The 18,887-nt window shown below is 36.9% G+C and overlaps 1 protein-coding gene across 6 annotated transcripts in view; it reads left to right on the top strand.

Annotated features, from left to right (window-relative positions):
- The window catches only part of TPP2 (tripeptidyl peptidase 2), a 65,522-nt gene that overhangs the window by 20,460 nt on the left and 26,175 nt on the right, over positions 1-18,887 (top strand). For all 6 annotated transcript variants that reach the window (XR_012495486.2, XM_019731032.3, XM_019731034.3 and 3 more), the window contains exons 6-15: positions 859-1,022; positions 4,381-4,535; positions 5,179-5,255; positions 7,237-7,364; positions 9,441-9,540; positions 13,130-13,278; positions 14,983-15,098; positions 15,617-15,785; positions 17,065-17,222; positions 17,510-17,586. Coding sequence is in view for 5 of the 6 variants with exons in the window: in XM_019731032.3 (XP_019586591.3) it covers positions 859-1,022; positions 4,381-4,535; positions 5,179-5,255; positions 7,237-7,364; positions 9,441-9,540; positions 13,130-13,278; positions 14,983-15,098; positions 15,617-15,785; positions 17,065-17,222; positions 17,510-17,586 (1,293 nt within the window). In the remaining variant the exon portion in view is untranslated. The remainder of the gene's footprint in view (positions 1-858; positions 1,023-4,380; positions 4,536-5,178; positions 5,256-7,236; positions 7,365-9,440; positions 9,541-13,129; positions 13,279-14,982; positions 15,099-15,616; positions 15,786-17,064; positions 17,223-17,509; positions 17,587-18,887) is intronic.

Raw genomic sequence — 18,887 nt, 5'->3', positions numbered from 1 at the left:
GAGGACTTCAGATACTGGCCATACATTTTGGAACCAAAAGTGCTCCTCTGTCTAGCAAACGTGGAGAATTTAAAGGCTACATTTTAACTGTTAATCTGTCCTAACTCCATTTGATATACTACTTCTCTTTGCCTCATTTTCATTATAAGTGTTCAGTCTTCTGTATCTTGCTATATTGTATGTCTGTTTTTGAAATGTAAGTTGTTTTAGCTGCACATAAAAACAAACTGACAATTTCAGAGACCCTTCTTTCCGCATTGTTATAGTTTGTCAGTGAAATACATGCCTTAGTATTTATAATAAATGCCCTCTATATAATTAACAAGTTAAAATGAGGAAAGAGCAGACAGGAGGCCAATCATAAAACTATGCAGACAATGCTTTTTATAAAAAATAAATGTTTGCTAAGGCTGTTATAACTGTGGGACCATACAACCTGATATGGTTATAGTTTTAAGGAGCCTGCATGTGCTGTTGGATTCATGAAACCAATTCTAGAAGAACCAGGAAGTACGGCCTGGGCTATGTGTCAGAATCATCCTAAACTATCCTAAGCTGTAAGCTAAGCTTTGGTCTAATTTCTTAAGTACCTGTAAGGTTTTCTGCCTGTAGTTTTGTGATGAACAGTGTTCCTAAAGCCCTTTGTTACATGACTTCATTTAAATGCTGGTTCCTCTAAACTATCTTACCTAATCTTTACTGTTGACGATGAAACAGAGAAATCTAAATCAGGCAGTTCCTGTGTTTGTGGTAGAAATAGATATGGTAGCAAGAAGATACCTGAGAAACAATATTACATGATTTTTAAGAAGGTAAGAAAATACGTAAATTTCATTATCCTGTATTCTCAATTTACAGAGCCTGCATTGATTCGAATGAGGATGGAGACTTAAGTAAATCTACTGTATTGAGAAACTACAAAGAAGCCCAAGAATATGGCTCTTTTGGCACAGCTGAGATGTTGAATTATTCCGTTAATATATATGATGATGGAAACCTGCTCTCTATTGTGACCAGTGGAGGTATTCTGTTTCATATTTGCTAATTAGAGATAAATTTAGAAAGTGCCAGATGATAACTTCCGATAGCCAAAAGCAGCCTTAAAGAGAATTTAATCTAGAGATTCCAGCTAAAGAACTAGATCTGGACTAATAAATGCAGTTTGATTCCCTGGCAAGGTGTTGTTTTTTTAAAGTCGTAATCATGTAAAATCCATTTCAAGAGTACAAGCATGGTCCAACCACAAAACATCATCAGTATAATTTATCTTATGAATAGTAATTTTACCTCCAAATATTAACCCTTGAGAAATTCCAACTTTTTCGAAATTACACAGAATGCTGTAGTGAGGATGTTTTTACTTGACTGTACTCTTGGGTGAAACTATCTAAATACCCATCAACAAAAGAATAGGTTTTTAAAAAAATTGTATGGTATTCATACTGTGGCATGTTATACAGTAATCAAAATGAATAAATCTATATATACAGGTAACCCCCATATAGCACGGTTGTTTAGGTTCCTTAAAAATGCTATGTTAATGCGAATCCATGTTATATGAAACAAAGAATTAGTACAAAAAAGGGGTTTAGGTTCAAAAAATTTAAAAAAAACACTATTTTTATAATTAAGAGAAATATCTTCATAAAAGCAATTTTCACCAAAAGTATAACATATTAATATGTATTAAATAATCTTTTCTTCGTCATCCCTACTAAGCTTTTATTACGTTCTGTGTTGTTCAGGAATTTCCCTAATTTCAAATGAGATATTTTTTTGCTTTCTTTAATGCTCCGTGTTGTTCGGGGATTTCTCTAACTCTCAAACCGTATTCGAGTGAAACCGTGTTCTAGGATGCCGTGTTATATGAGGGTTTCCCCCAATTCTCAAACCGTGTTATAGAAGTGCCGTGTTATATGGGGGTTACCTGTACCTATATTCATAAATCTCAAATACAGAAATTTTCATAAAAATATATTGATAAAAATTTGTGTAAAATTATAAAACATGCCAAATAATACTATACAGTGTTTATGGATATGTGTGTTTGGATAGTAAAAATATATATATGGGAAGAATATACACACCAGCTTCTGGATAGTGGTTACTCCTGGGAAGGGAGTATGAAGTAGGAAGGCTTTATTGTCCCCCTCCCCCATTTATTGAGCTATAACTGAAGTACAGTAACTGCATGTGTGTGTATATATGTCTATAGATATATAGATATATACAATTTGATAAGTTTCAATAGATGTGTATACCCAGGAAACCATCACCACAGTCAAGATAATGAACATATCCATCACCCACTCCAGGTTGCTTGTTTTCCTTTGTCACCCAGCCCTCTCTCCACCTGCCCCTCCAGGTGGCCACCGAACTGCTTTCTGTCACTCTAGATTATTTTGCATTTTCTAGAATTTTATATGAATAACAAAAAATATGGGGTTTTTTTGGCCTGCCTTATTTCGGAGTAATGGTTTGAATCTCATCCATACTATGATTATAAATAGCTTGTTCTTTATTGATGAGTAGTATTTCATCATGTGGATATACCTTGGTTTGTTTATCCATTCACTTGTTGATGGACATTTGGATTTTCCAACATTTGTGTCCAAGTCTCCGTGTGGAAACATGTTTTTGTTTAATTTGGACTGATATCTAGAAGAACTGGTTAGTATGGTAGGTATATGTTTAACTTTTTAAGAAGCCTCCACGCTGTTTTCCACAGTGGCTGCGGCCTTCTGCATTCCACTGTCAGAGTGTGAATGCTCCAGCAGCGCTACAGCCTGTCCACACAGGTGTGGTCAGTCTGCTTGATTTTAGCCACTCAAGCTGGTCGGTGGTGGTGACAGGTGTTTTTCTGGGGGGAGGGGAAATTACATTAAAACCCAGCTTTCCTGGATTTTTGGAAAAAACAAGAAAGGAAGCACTGGTAACGTTGGGTCCTTATTCTTATGTGACAACAGTTGTCCAGAGCAGAGGAGTCCCAGCACTGCAGCAGATGCAGTTAGAAGGGTCATGTGCTCTCATTTTTCTTGGAGCTCCAGCTACTCTAGTGTCACCCAGACATTAAGGCCCAATGCCAGTTGTCATTTATCATTGAGCTAGTATTATTGTTTATCTGCCAGTAGTGGGGCATTTCTCTTTACCCATGTCTTTTAAGAAACTTTTTCACTTAAAAAAGGGTGGGGTCCAGTGTTTTTTTAGTTTTTGTATCACTTGATTGTTGTATAACGTATCTAGAGGAAAGTATACTAATCTCAAATTGTACACGCATTGAATTATCACATAATAGACACTTCTGTACAACAGCCAGCCAGGTCAAGAAATAAAATATTGTCAGAGCTCCCATCATGTCTCTTCCTAACCACCAACCTACCCTCCCTGCTCCCAAAGTTAACTGTCTTTATTTCTATTAGCACATTAGTTGGAGCCATCTGATATTCCTGTTTTTGTAGGTAAGAAATGATTAAATAGTGGTAATTGCACAGGGTTCAACCCAGTATGGTGTTTTTCCATTTATATAAGTGGGATTATTCAATATATACCCTTTGGGCATGACTTCTTTAGATCAGCCTTATTTCTGTGTGCTTCATAGTGTATAGAACTAGTCCATATGGCTGTCGGATACTCAGTCGTGTGAATATACTACGTATTCATTTACTATTGATGGATCTTGGGGTTTCAAGTTTTTGAATTTTACAAATAATGCTGCCATGAACTTTTTTACAAGTCTCTTAGGGTACGTGTGTATGCATTTATGTTGGGTGTGTAGCTAGAGGTGGAATTGCTAGATCGTAGGGTGAGTCTGTGTTCAGCTTTCCAAAATGCTGGTCTGCTCTCCCACCAGCACTGTATGTGCACATCCCCACCTACAGTTGTCAGCCTTAAAGTTTTAGCCATTCTGAAAGGTATGTCGAGGTACGTCATTGTGGCTCTCATTTGCATTTCCATGATAGACTGATGAAGTTGAACATCATATATTTATGTGCCATTTGGTTATTCTCTTTTGTGAAATGTTTTTTCAAGTGTTGTACCCATTTTTCTTTTGGGTTCTCTTTTCTATTGGATTTGAAAGATTATATTCTGGATATAAGCTCTTTGTCAGTTATGTATATTGCAGATACTTTCTCACCCTTATGACTTGCATTTTTTGCTCTCAGTAAACGGCAGAATCCAGGGTAGCAGAATAGTATGTGGAGTTCATACCGTTTCATTTCTTGTGAATTATTGATAAAAGAACTAAAATAATATATTACTAAATTTTAAAATGAGAGTATATTTTTATTTGATTATTTTTATCATGATTAATAATATGCACATTGGATTGAATGGCTAAAACTTTGAATCTGTGAGACTGTTTGTCATATTCCCCTCTAGGCGCTCATGGAACACATGTAGGTAGTATAGCTGCTGGGCATTTTCCCGAAGAACCTGAACGGAATGGTGTAGCTCCCGGTGCCCAAATTCTTTCAATCAAGATTGGCGATACCAGATTGAGCACCATGGAGACGGGCACAGGCCTTATACGGGCTGTGAGTATTTGTGAGGTGTTGACTTAGAAGATTAATGATTGATATTCTTGGATATTTTTAGATTTATAAAGTGCTCTGGCTGTACCAAGAATATGTTGAACTGCATTGGGGTGCAGGATTTTGTTTTTAAAAGCAAAAATGCGTCGTTCATTTTTCAATTGTTTTTATTAAAAATAAAGAGGATTAAGTTTTTTGGAAAATAGGAAAATACTATATTTCTCATTTCTAGTAAATATCCTAGCAAGCTATTTTGAGATACTTTAAAACAACAACAAAGTCCTCTTAGTTTGCTCCATCAGCATAAGAATTATTTAACTAATATTCTACATTTCATTTTAACATGTGAATTATATTTTACTTTAGTGATTTTAGAATTTAGTAAGAACCGTTTAATTTCCTCTTCCTGTTCCCCACTCCATTCTGCAAATGTTAGTTTTGATTTTTATAGGCTACTTACTATACTGTCTCCCCCTACCTATTTTTTAAAATTTATTAACCATATGCCTGGAAGCAACTTATATATTTGGATTTGAATTAGAATATAATTGTTTTAAGAAACTATGGAATTCCATATCTTTATTTTTCTGGACAATCTGTTTTTTGTATATTGCTGCTTAAATTAGACTCTTCATCTTTTTAATAGATGATAGAAGTTATAAATCATAAGTGTGATCTTGTCAACTATAGCTATGGAGAAGCAACTCACTGGCCAAATTCTGGGTAAGTGTTCTTTGACACCTCGAAGAGTATGAAATGCTTTTCATATCTAGATTGAGAATCACAACTGAAAAAGAGCAGTTGTGGTAGTTAGATGATAACCGTATGTCACCTAAACTTCTTGTCCCCCGACCCCCCACCCCATTTCCATGGTCACATCTTTGATGTCCTTGTTTCCTGCTAGCCAGGTAGACCCCGTGGCCCGTCATGACCAGAATTCCTCATCCTCAAGCAGCCTGAACTCTTCCTTGAGAAAACCCTTTCATTTCCCTTCAGTGACCCATACCTGATCTGCCAGACTTTGCTGGAGAAGCACACTTTAAGTTTATGACCACAAATCTCTGATGTTTACACAGCCTTGTCTTTGCTCACACTACCTTTAATTTACCCTTTCACTCCTATTTGACCATTTTACACCTTCTTTTCTCCTCAGAGACCTTCCCTTTCTTCCCTCAGCTGAAGTCCTCACCTCTTTCTTTCCCAGAGAGAATAAAAGCACTCGTCAGGGGTTTGTGCTCTTCCTATGACCTACTCTGACCCCACCTTCTCGGCCTTCCCTACTATGTAATGAAAGAGGTGCTGGTTTCAAAAGTCAGTCAAGCACTTGTGATCTGTTCCCATTTGCTCTAGAATCTGCTAGCTTTAAAACAGACACAAAACCTCCTCATTTCATACTGTCTTCACTCACTTTTCCAGGAAAACTGTGTTGTGTATATTCATTATTTCTGGGTGTCCTCAGTCCATCCTGACATGTCACACGCCCACCCCACTTCCTCGTGTCATTGGTGTCTTCCTGCTGCCAAATGCGTTGGCTGAGTCTTTACCTCACGTTACTTCACCTTTTTTTCTTCACAGTAATAATTGTTAAATTACCTTATTTAAAGTACTCATTGACCTCCCCCTTCCTCCACCAAGCTACCCATATACACCTATCACCTGGTTTTGAAGCTTGTTAATAACGTTCTGCCAAAATGCAAATTTTACCAAGCCAGACCCTATGGTTTGCTGTTATCAAATAACTTAATTTCCCCAGATAACTGGTACTACTAGGTTCCTTGTGACATATCCCTTTTCTGCCCTCGTAATAAGCACCCTGTCATCCTCAGTCATTTATTCGTGCATATCATCTTGCACCTTCTTCTTTGCTCAGTATCTTATTTACCTAAGTGTATTTCTCTCCTTATTTGACGTTCATCCGTTTACAGTCATCTTTCCATAATATTCCTTCCTTCACACTTACAACTTTGGAGTGTCCTTGGCCCTATACCTTTTTTATATTGACGCCATTTTCTTCATGGTCTAACTTCTTTAATTACTACAAGTACATTTTTCTTGTTTGCTATCAAGCTCTAACCAGATTTCTTATATTTTAAATCTTACTCTTAAGTGCTCCCTAGTGCCTTATTTCCCCTTCACCTTTGTCACTAGTCACACATATGTATAGGAATCCCCTGAGGAGTCATTTCTGAATACCTTATTTTAAGTGGAGATGGAAGTGAAACCACCTATTGCTCCACTACCCACTCACTGCTAATATTTCAGTACTTGGCTTTCTTCAGTCCTTTTGTAGTTTTCCCCACACATATTCAATTTTGTATGTAGCATTTTCCCCATGTTTAACCTGGCCGTGTAACTCATTGCTAACACTAAAACTCAACTAGGGTGTATCACCTGGAATGGCTGTATTATGTTCCACCAGTGGTGGATGATGCCTAAACTTACTTAACCATACATTTAAACAACATTTTGTTATTATAAATGCTTTGAGAGTAGAAGCTAAGCATTTACAGTTGGAGAATGTCCCCTGAGTGATTCAAATGCACACCTCCTTACTTAGAGCCACTGTCTTAGTTCTACTACTTGGAACCATATTTTAGTTTTTTCTATATAAATCATATTTGAAAATATTTTCATACTATAATAATATAGTTCTTGAAAAGTGGGACAATTTTTTATGTTCAAAGGAATTCTCTCTCTCTTTCAGGAGAATTTGTGAAGTAATTAATGAAGCAGTGTGGAAGCATAATATAATTTATGTTTCAAGTGCTGGAAATAATGGTCCCTGCCTTTCTACAGTTGGTTGTCCAGGTGGAACTACATCAAGTGTAATAGGTTAGTTTTCTGTTTTAGAAATGGACTTGTTTAAAAACAAAGAAAAAAACTCAGGTTAATCCAATGTTGATTGGATCTTTATTCAAGACACATAAACATTAAGTACACCCTTAGGAAACTGTAATCTAGTAGGGACCTGCCGATCTGGAGTTTACTGTAAAATAGACTGGCGTAAGTGGTTTAATGGAAGTACACATACAGTGCTGCAGGATTATAAAAGCGCAGCTACTTCTAATTTGAGAATTTAGGTAAGGCTTTCTGGAAGAAGTATGGGAATGAGGATTTCAGTAGGCAGAAATGAGCAAGGGAAGGACTTTCCAGACTTAAGTGAACAACATAAATAAAGACACTTTACTTTTTATTTATAGTGTACAACTACTTATTTATAATATAGTTTTTTAGTTTCTCTTGGGACATGCAGAAAGAGTCAGATGTAGAGGAAGCGAGCTTTATTGAGAAAAGCAGTTAGAACATATTGGTTCCATGAATGTGCCTTTCCTTACACTTTTTGGTTTATAGATATGTATTGTGGTCTGTTTTCACTGTAAACTAACGGAAAACTGACCATCAACAAGAGTTATGAGAAATCAAAATTAGTTGCACTCATAATATGAAAATAATAAAATTAGCATATATTATAGTTCAATAGCTGCCAACTTTTGCAGAAAAACCCACAAAACGCAAAACCTACCCTGTCATTTTAATGTGTAGCATGAATGAGGAGGATGAATTGAGAGAAGTATATAGTAAATGATGCCTAAATTTTTTTGTTTATTTTTAAATATGAGATCAAAACAGGATTCTACCTCTTAACATGTGTGATTGGATGTATGACTGTAAAAATTCTTTGGTTCCAGTTTTTCTGCAGTATACATCAGTAACTGCATAGATATATATATATATTATACATGTTATAGGTATATAGATACTGTAGATGTTTTATATATGTAGTAACATTTGGGTATCAAAGTTTAGAAACTGGCCCTTTAAAATTTTTTTGTTTTAACAATGATATGTTTATAGGACATGCTTTTATTCCTAGCTTCTAAATTTTAAGGAAGATACAGCTTACTTTATGTAATTTAAAACCTCTTGCCTGAGTAATTCCATTATATCATGTGATAAGACGACAGTGCCTACCAGTGAGATATATATATATAGTGTATTTCAGTTCTCTAGATATTTTAAGTACACAAATGAAAATGAAACAGAAAATAGATCTGAAACTTACCTAAAGATCAAATTTTACTACTCTACTGTAATACTCAGTGCTTTTTCATTTTCTTATCTCCATATTCTCCGAAAATTTTAAACTGAATTTTACGAAATGATTGCAGTTTAATGTGGCAGTGTTGTTTACCTAAATCCTCTTAATTCACATATTTTTATCCAGTCTTCTACTCTGAATATGTGTATGTTATAAAGTAGAAGCTGGTGTACCTGTGTTATAAAAAAGAAGCTGTATGTTAGAAGCTGGTGTACCTGGAATCTAAAGCTTTTCTCTGCCAGTCATACATGTGCATTTTGTACATTTTTTCAACCAAATTTATAAAATGAAAGAACCAAGTTTCACCTCTATATTACATGTATCAGAGTCTAGACTGCATTTGCATATTTATCTAGAAGATGGTAGCATGTTATATATCTTTGTTTTTTTGTTCATTATTATAGCCTTTGTTGAGGAGAGGAATACTACCAAGTTTATGGGTAGAATTTTGGATACAGTGATCATTTTAAATGACCAGTCAACTAATTCCCTTATTCTTATAATATTATATTTTATAGTTTAAAGCACCTTACTCTTTTTCTTTTATACCTACATAACACTTTAGGTACATTATTACATTTAATCCACATAATAATCATGACAGATATTTTTTATATCCAAAAGCAAGGCATGTAGTACAATGTCTGGTACATAATAAACTTCACTTGCTTACCATTCCATTTTATGGGAGAGAGTCATGGCATAGGGAGATCAAACAGTTTACCCAAGGCCACACAGCCACGTGAGTACTGGATTAGAATTAGGATTTATATTTTGTGTCCTTTTGTAATGAGAAATCCATCCCACAGGTGTTGGTGCTTATGTTTCTCCTGACATGATGGTTGCTGAGTATTCGCTGAGAGAGAAATTACCTGCAAATCAATATACGTGGTCTTCTAGAGGCCCCAGGTAGGTTGAGAGTAGGACTTGGGGACTAGTAGAAATATTTGGTTTAACTTTACATGGTGGGGAAGCGGGTAGAGCTTTGGTAACTTTACCAATTCTTTCTAGTAGTTTTTATGTTTTCAGCATTTTCATTTTGATTAACAATCTCATCTTAGGGAAACTGATCATTAAGAAGTAAAATACAGTTGTTTTACTTGTGTATTTTAGATGTGTGACATAACTTCTGAGTGTGTAATACTTAAACCTGTGCTCCAAGTCCTTCATTTATGATGATCTAAATAAGAATAAGGACTTGATTATCTTTAGAAAGTACTTAAGACCTTTTGCAGTACTTCTGGCATTTGAACTTGGGTGAAACAAAAGCCCTAAGCTTTTGTAAAGCATCACAGTTATAGGCCTGCATACCACTGAACAGTTTTGAGTACTCCATAGCAGTTAAGTTCTGTTTGATAAATGAAGTTCATCTATTTTGGTTCCCTGAAGTCCTCTGAACTATATTTATCTGATTCCAGGGACTGATTATCATTCTCAAGAGCTATATTAAGTCCTAATTTATATAATCCCTCATTATGACATCAGTGGGTACAGGCACCTTCTGGAAAACAAAGCCTATTTTAATTCATCCCTTTACCTCTTTGGAGTTATTTTTTAAAGAGAATATATTTTGAATTCAACTCAGCAAGTACCTTATTGCCTGCAGTAGGCAAGGCATAAATGAGCAGGTTGTGATCTGAGTTCACAATTCCATTTTAGGACAATGGGATTATAGAGATGAAAACAATCATTTCCCTTTGAGCGGAACCCCTCAAGGAGGAGATGGTATTGGAGTTGGTCTTGAAGGATGGATAGGGTTTTGAGAGAGAGGAAGGGAGGTTTATATGGCAAGAATAAGATGAACCCAAAGAGGAACAGGCTTTAGTGTAAGGTTTTTGGGGAAATAACTAGTAGTTGGGTTTGTCTGCAGAATAAAATATATAAAAGGGAATATTAGAAGATAAGATTAGAAAAATTGGTTGAGATAAGATCAGATGTGGTAATGCTAAATTTAATCCTTTGAGTTAAAGGCATCTTACTAGCCTTTTCTAGGTAATTTCTTCTTTAAAAAATAAACTTATTTTAGTAGTCTATTAAAACTGTCATTAAAAGCAGTCAGGCAATGGATTTCCATGTGTTTCAGCAAGCTTTGCCTGTATCACCAACATAGATTGCCCTCGTCAGCCCGAGTAACTGGCCTAGCACTCCACATCACTGAGTAAGAGTGGTTAGGAATAAGACAAAGTTGGCAAAGGTTTATGTGTTTTATATTCAGTTAATCAGTGTATTGATTATTAACATGTTAATTCTCTTCTAAAATTGATTTCTAAATGTTGTTTTTATCTTACAGTCAGTATAAAACAAAGTACTAGAGAATGTTTAAAGCAGCCTTCGTCAGTCTTATTTGCCTAAAGAACATTTAAAGAATTAAGAAAACAAGTTCATGAATTATGGGGGAAGCTTGGATTAAGGAGCTATGATTCACAAACCAGTTTTTCTAAGAATTGAGACAATTTCTTACATGTTTACGATACTATAAGCATTGAATATTATTGCAAATATGTGGTTAATTATTAGACTGGTTGTGAAATACAAAATACTGACTAATGATCACTGAACAAGTATATTCTATAGTACTATTTTTAAAATTCTCTTTGTCAGGAAAGACTGTCAGACAAAGAATTTACTTGGCTTCCTCGAGCTTGCAAGTGTCGTATATTGCGTAAAGGCAGATTACTAAATAGTGTCTACATAAACCATGTATTGAATTTTTCTTACATATTGTAGTTTAGAAGAAAAATATCACTAGCTTTTTTATTTTAAGGAAACATATATAAGGTTTTTATAAGGAATATAGAAGGTTTGTAGTAGGAAAATTTTATTTTTTCATTTTAATATTTACATTTCATGGAACCCATTTTTAGAACACTGATTAAATGCTTTATGATTAGCCACTTTAACAGACTAGTGGAAAATTAATTGAGAGCAATAGGAAGTAATTAGAATTCATGACTCTTCCCAATTGTTTTTTCCAGTTGTAAGATACCAAATGCTCATTGTGAGCATTGGTAGACAACATAGATGGTGCAAAGAAGAAAGTAAAAATTACCCTAAATCTCATTATCTGTGATATGTTTGGGTGACATTTTGATGAACACCCTTTTAGTCATTCTGTGTAGAAATGGGAGATCACATTATTCAGGCACTTTTGTAACCTACTTTTTTTTTTTAAATTTATTGGGGTGACAATTGTTAGTAAAATTACATAGATTTCAGGTGTACAATTCTGTATTACATCGTCTATAAATCCCATTGTGTGTTCACCACCCAGAGTCAGTTCTCCTTCCATCACCATATATTTGATCCCCCTTACCCTCATCTCCCACCCCCCACCCCCCTTACCCTCTGGTAACCACTAAACTATTGTCTGTGTCTATGAGTTTTTGTTTCTCACTTTTTTGTCTTGTTCTTTTGTTGTTTTTCGTTTATATACGTAACCTACTTTTGTCACTTGATAGTACTCTATGAAAATCTTTACAGGTCAAGAGATACCTAAGAATATTTGTTTTAAGAGACTCATTAAAAGGGGTGCCACTAGCCCTTTTCAGGTGGAAGATACATGATTTACATTGCTTTCAGCTCCCTATGTAAAAATGTGAAACCAAATTGTACTAGTATTTCTAGCCAGAAATAAAAACAATTCAATCAGTTGGGGGAAGAATGGTAGAAGGGAGAGGCCAGCATCCTCTGTAGGGAATTTATGGTCTCTCCGCCAGGTAGGAGGAAGTAGTGTGTCATTACATGATCCCTTTACTTGCGGGAGGGGACAGAGCTTGTGTTTGGTGATGATGCTGTAATGAATTCTATAGACTTGAACTCATTAGACCTTGCTTAGCCAAAGCCCTCAACGAGGCGGCCCTGTTGACTTAAGCTGTCCAATATGACAGCTACTAGTCACGTGAGATTAGTCGGAATTGAGATGTGCTGTGAGTGCAAGGCATACACCAGATTTTAAAAAGATTTAGTACAAAAAAGAATATAAATTAACTCATTTTTTTTTATCAATTACATGTTAAAGTTACATTTTATATATGTTGGGTTAAATAAAGTATAGTAAAATTAATTTCATGAGTGTCTTGTTAGCTTTTTTTTTAATACAGCTTTTAGAAAATTTAGATTGACATACATGTCGTGTCCCCATATTTCTATCGGACGGTCATATATTAAACTTCAGACAAAGGCAAAGCTTCTACTTATTACAGACAAAAGTAAATTCATCAAGGGTTCTGAGTAATGACACTCAATTATTTTTCCTCTATAAATATACCTGATACCTTTTACACATAAGCCTAACTACATACACACACACAGATTTTGTCTCTTTATAAGGAAAAAAAAATGCTGCTTTAAGGGGATGTGGTTGTGTTGAGTATTTTTCCCCGTTGATTCCAATGACTGCAAATAGTCCATGATACTGTGCTGTAATTTATTTGACCAGTGTCCTTTTTATAAAAGCCATTTTTCACCATCATAAGCAAACTAATGGCTTTTCCTTCAGTGCTGACGGGGCCCTTGGAGTGAGTATCAGCGCACCAGGAGGAGCCATTGCTTCTGTTCCTAACTGGACATTGAGGGGAACTCAGCTAATGAATGGGACGTCTATGTCTTCTCCCAATGCGTGTGGAGGCATCGCCCTGATACTTTCAGGTGAGGACATTGTTTGGTGCTCTGCATCGTTTAGTGCTCTGCGTGCTACCATTTCTAAATTTCCAGTAAACTGACGGTGAATTTGGGGTTATTCTGCATATGTTTCAATCACAATTATTTTTATTAATGAGAGAAATGGCATTATAAAATTGATTTTAAATGTATCATTTTGTAGTTCGCCTTAGTCCTGGTTGTAAAATCTATAATTTATAAGTTTATATAAGTAGGTGTTAAGGATTTTGACAATTTTATGTTTATATCATAAAGTTAGATAGTAGCCATAAAAAAAGTAATTGAATGAATTTATCTTACCATATTGCAACAGATGTTTTTGTTTTCTGAAATTCCCATGGTGAGAAAATGTGATAGAATTGGTAATGTGCTGGTTCAAAAAATAATTTAAGGTGGAGAATCGTTTATGTGATAATAATATTCTGATGTGTATTCATTTGTTCAACAAATATACTTATTGGCTGTTAATAACTATCAAGCATTTTAGCTTGGTCTATATTAGTGAACAGACATCAAAAATATCTTTATGTTACAGTTGGGGGAGACAGACTTTGAACAAAATAGGAAATAGTTTATGTTACATGTTAGAAGGTAATGAATATTGCTGTGGAGCAAAATGAAGTGGAAAGAGAGGTAGGAATTTCTAGGGTGGTGTGGGGGAAGGAGGCTTACAGCATTAAATAAGGTGGAATCAGCATTGTAGGACTCGCAGGGTAGCCAGAAGAGCATGACAGTTCCATGTCAGAAGTCTCTCTGTTCAAGTCCTTGGGCTCTCCACCCTTGTTTCTAGTCCTGTACAACCTCACCGAGCATTTCAAGGTTACTCATGCCTCCTGTCTTTGGGCATGCTGCTCTTGCTGCCTAGAATTCCTGACTGCCATTTTTTGGCCTTGCAAACTCTTGTGCTTTCTAAAGATCCAACTTGTATAGTTCCTCTGATAGAGCTCCACCTGGTTCTGGTGTCTCACTGACAAAATCGGTCACCTTCTTGCTTTGCTCTTACAGCAGCATAATATTTCCATGTTTGGCTCATTTCTTATAATATCATGTGTTTACGTTTGATGAGCTCTGGAGAGGACTGGCATGCTGTATCACTCATCCTTTATCTCTGACAACAGCCATTAACACAGGGTTTACAGTTTGGTGGCCTCCATTCCTGCCCGTAGAACAGTCGCTCCCGGCCTGGGTGCTCCCTGCAACACCCAGGAAGCTTTACTCCATTATCAGTGCCTGCAATCCAGTCTCAAAGATATTGATTTAATTGGTCTGCGGTGAGACCTCAGCATCTGTTTTGCTTGTTTAAGTTCCCCTCGTGTTTATAAAATACAACTGGGTTGAAAACTGCTGCCAGCAACCGTATTGTTTGACGAGCAGTGTTTTAAAGAAAATGTCATTCGAATGCCTTTAGGTATCTGCTTCATATATTTACATTATCTCTGCATAGCCTACATTCATGCCATTGCATAATGGGCATGCAGTAATTTTTGTTAAAGGAAGTCTTTGTGTGATGCCAGAAGTTTTGGTGTGGCTGTTCAGTTCAGTTTAAAAAAAACAACAACAAAAACAATTGAAAAATGAGTGTTAAAGCATAAATGACATTAAAGCCAGAAAATGTACATGTCATCTGGTGAGGAGGAAAAGTTTGCACAATCTCTCTAACAGTTTTTTCTTGTTTTTGTTTTTAAATTTTAGGTCTGAAAGCTAATAATGTTAACTACACAGTTCATTCAGTCAGAAGAGCTCTAGAGAACACTGCAGTGAAGGCTGACAATATAGAAGTATTTGCCCAAGGACATGGTATTATTCAGGTATTGTTTGTGTGAAAAATGGTGTGTCAATCACTAGGAAGATACCTTAGCTATTACTGGATAATATTTCCTATTCCAAAAATGATTGTGTATATTGGTTCTAGATTATATCTTTATAGTAGTAGTCTCTGAACTAGAAACAGAGAATATGAAAATAAATTTTTTAGTTTAAGAAACATTTGTTGCAGTAAGATAGAGAACTCTAATAGATGGAGGACACCTAAAGGGTAAAGCAAAGAAATGGCAAAATTTGTAAATAATAATGGCCTGTGGAAGAGTTCCTCACTGTGGTCACTTGTGAATAACAGTGTGACTAATGAGAGTCGAGGGGCAGGTAAGTCCAGTAGTTAGACTGGTAATTTGTCTAAAAAGGTAGAATTGTCCTCTTCATTTTAGAGAGCTACTTGTACTTTAGCTTTTTACTTGTACTTTGCCACAAGTGAAATCAAATTGATAACTTGTAATAAAATATTTTCCTGATCTAACCATGTATATCTTACTCCTTGTATTCTAATTAGGTTGATAAAGCCTATGACTACCTCGTTCAGAATACGTCATTTGCTAATAAATTAGGTTTCACTGTTACTGTTGGAAATAACCGTGGCATCTACCTCCGAGATCCTGTCCAGGTGGCTGCACCTTCAGATCATGGCGTTGGCATTGAACCTGTGTTTCCTGAAAATACTGGTAAGTAATTAAAGGGACAGTGAGCTGAAGTGCTCACATGGTTTGAATGAATGGTATCATAATAGAGAAATGCTGTTTGGGCTAATATTTACAAGTGAAAACATGAATTGACAGTATTACTGTTTTAAATTTTATAGATTTTAGGGAAAAGGCGATGGCATTTAGGGATCCCAATATAATGGCAGTTCAGTTAGCATCTTGACTACCAAGAAAAACAGTAGAATGGACTTTCAGTGACCTTGAAACTGTGGATAATAAAACTCATTTCTTTCCCATTTTTACTACTTGTATATGAGACAGAATTTTCTGTTGGAGAGTGGGAAGTAGAAGCAGCTAAGAGACCCTCAGCTCAATGAGATGTAAACAAAATAGTCATTACTTTATATCTGGCAGTCTTCATTTCGGTCCGGTGCTGTTATCCTCATGCAATAATGAAAAATGGGCCGACCTGGTGGCTCAGGCGGTTGGAGCTCCGTGCTCCTAACTCCGAAGGCTGCCGGTTCGATTCCCACGTGGGCCAGTGGGCTCCCAACCACAAGGTTGCCAGTTCAATTCCTCGAGTCCCGCAAGGGATGGTGGGCAGCGCCCCCTGCAACTGAGATTGAACACGGCACCTTGAGCTGAGCTGCCTCCCGGATGGCTCAGTTGTTGGTTGGAGCGCGGGCTCTCAACCACAAGGTTGCCAGTTCAATTCCTCGACTCCCGCAAGGGATGGTGGGCAGCGCCCCCTGCAACTAAAATTGAACACGGCACCTTGAGCTGAGCTGCCGCTGAGCTCCCGGATGGCTCAGTTGGTTGGAGCCTGTCCTCTCAACCACAAGGTTGCCGGTTCGACTCCCGCAAGGGATGGTGGGCTGCACCCACTGCAACTAGCAACGGCAACTGGACCTGGAGCTGAGCTGCGCCCTCCACAACTAAGACTGAAAGAACAACTTGAAGCTGAACAGCACCCTCCACAACTAAGACTGAAAGGACAACAATTTGACCATTGTTCCCCAATAAAAAGTCCTGTTAAAAAAAAAAAAATAATGAAAAATATCCCCTAAAACGCCTTATTTTAAGGTTGTAGCAGTGTAATGTGAAAATTGGATGGATCACAAGTGTACTAAGTAAGGAAGATTCCGTGACTTTCATTTAAGCTGTGTTTTGGAAGCCCATGTCTAGTGTGTTTTACAACCAGCCAAATGCATTTGCTAAATTTTCTTGAGAAGATAGAGGTTTGTAAAATGAAAGAAAAGGAAAAATACTAATCTTTACTTTTTGGTCTTTTTAATGCCAGAAAACTCTGAAAAAATATCCCTTCAACTTCATTTAGCTTTAACTTCAAATTCATCTTGGGTTCAGTGTCCCAGCCATTTGGAACTCATGAATCAATGTAGACACATAAATATACGTGTGGATCCCAGAGGCTTAAGAGAAGGATTACATTATACAGAGGTATTGGTGTACTTTCATTTTTATTTTCTTTTTAACATGTTTAAAAAGTACTTTCTGTGGTAGTTCTTTTCCCCATTAGCTGAATTAGTCAAGAATTGTCCTACATGTATTTGTTCAGGCTGTTTGCCGTTGATTATGTGACCCAACATCAGAAAATTGATACCAATTTGTGCTTAGGATCTTTAAATTTTAGTATTAGATTAATTTGTTCTGTGAACAGATTATACTTTTTTTCTTTGTTAAAAGTTTGTTAATGGATACTGCAACCTAACGGTCTTTCTTTTTAGGTGTGTGGCTATGATATAGCATCCCCTAATGCAGGTCCTCTGTTCAGAGTTCCAATCACTGCAGTTATAGCAGCAAAGTAAGTAACCAGTTACCAGCAGGTTGCTAGTACATGTACAGTATCATTTGACCCTTGAACAACACAGGTTTGAACTGCATGCATCCACTTACACGTGGATTTGTTCAGTAAGTACCTGTACCGTTTTCAGTCTGCGGTTAGGAGTCTGCAGATGCAGAGGGCCGACTGCACTGACCTGTGCCGTTTTACGTAGGGGGCTTAGTAGCATCTGCAGATTCTGGTGTCCCTGGGTTGTCCTGGAACCAATCCCACTTGGCTACCAAGGGACAATTGAGTTTTGGGGGAGTCAAAACTTATACACAGATTTTTGTCTGTGTCAGGGGTTGGCACCCCTAGCTCCCACGTTGTTCAAAGGTCAACTGGAATTTTTTAATGGCTATTTATGGAAATAATGTGAACTTTTAAAGGGTGAATAAGCAAGAACCAGATAACCAGGTTTTAGTTCTGCTCCTTACTCAAAGTTCAACGTGGCACATAGTCAGTCATGCTGTTCCTGTTCACTGTGAGAATAAGTGAAGGCATCTGTCCTCTGTCCTGCCCCTGCACTGAAACTGCATCCGCAGTGCCCTTCTCATTGCCCGATTCAGAGGACATCTTAGACTTTATCTTGCCCAATCCTGCAATATTTGACAATATGACTTCACCCCCTTCCACCCCCACTCCATTTTTCCCCCTTGTCTTTGGGATTGCTATTTTCTTCCGTTCTTCCACTTTCCCAGTTACCTGCTATTTCCAGACTCTTTCCTTTCCAGCTTGTCTTCCACCCTGGAACAAAGAAACTCAGATCTGATCATATTGCTTCCTGTTTAAACAAATCAGTGACACACCCAAGGATCAAGTTATCTCCGTTAAAGTAGCAAACAATGATCCTTCACAAGCCAGTGTTTCCTGTCATTCCATACACCAAATAACACATTTCCGCCAGGTCACCGCTGCTGGCACTCTGGGTTTTCTCAGGACTGGGTGCATTTGCACAGCTGATTTCTTTGCTTCAGTTTCCTGTCTCTTAATGAGCAAGCGTGGTCCTGGTCATCCCCAGGTGAAGGGAGTCCCTTCTTGCTGCTTCATGACGCTTTCTACATGCCTGTGGTACAGACTTTAGTGAATGTGTTGTCATGTTTAATTTGTTATCCCATTTGGGAGCCCACCGAAGACACAGAGACCATATCTTCCCATATGGAGCCCATTATACAGTATATACAAAACAAAATAAATTGCCTAGTGGATGACGGACAAGATTGAAATTATAAGAGTACTGGAAACAACAGAAAGTTCTAAGTTAACAGTTCCTGTAGAGTTAG

This window comes from Rhinolophus sinicus, chromosome 16 (assembly GCF_057876585.1).
Source record: "Rhinolophus sinicus isolate RSI-liver-muscle chromosome 16, RSI-T2T, whole genome shotgun sequence".
In the NCBI taxonomy this organism is placed as follows: domain Eukaryota; kingdom Metazoa; phylum Chordata; class Mammalia; order Chiroptera; family Rhinolophidae; genus Rhinolophus; species Rhinolophus sinicus.
Note: the sequence above shows the minus strand (reverse complement) of the source record. Positions and strands in the feature narration are given on the sequence as shown.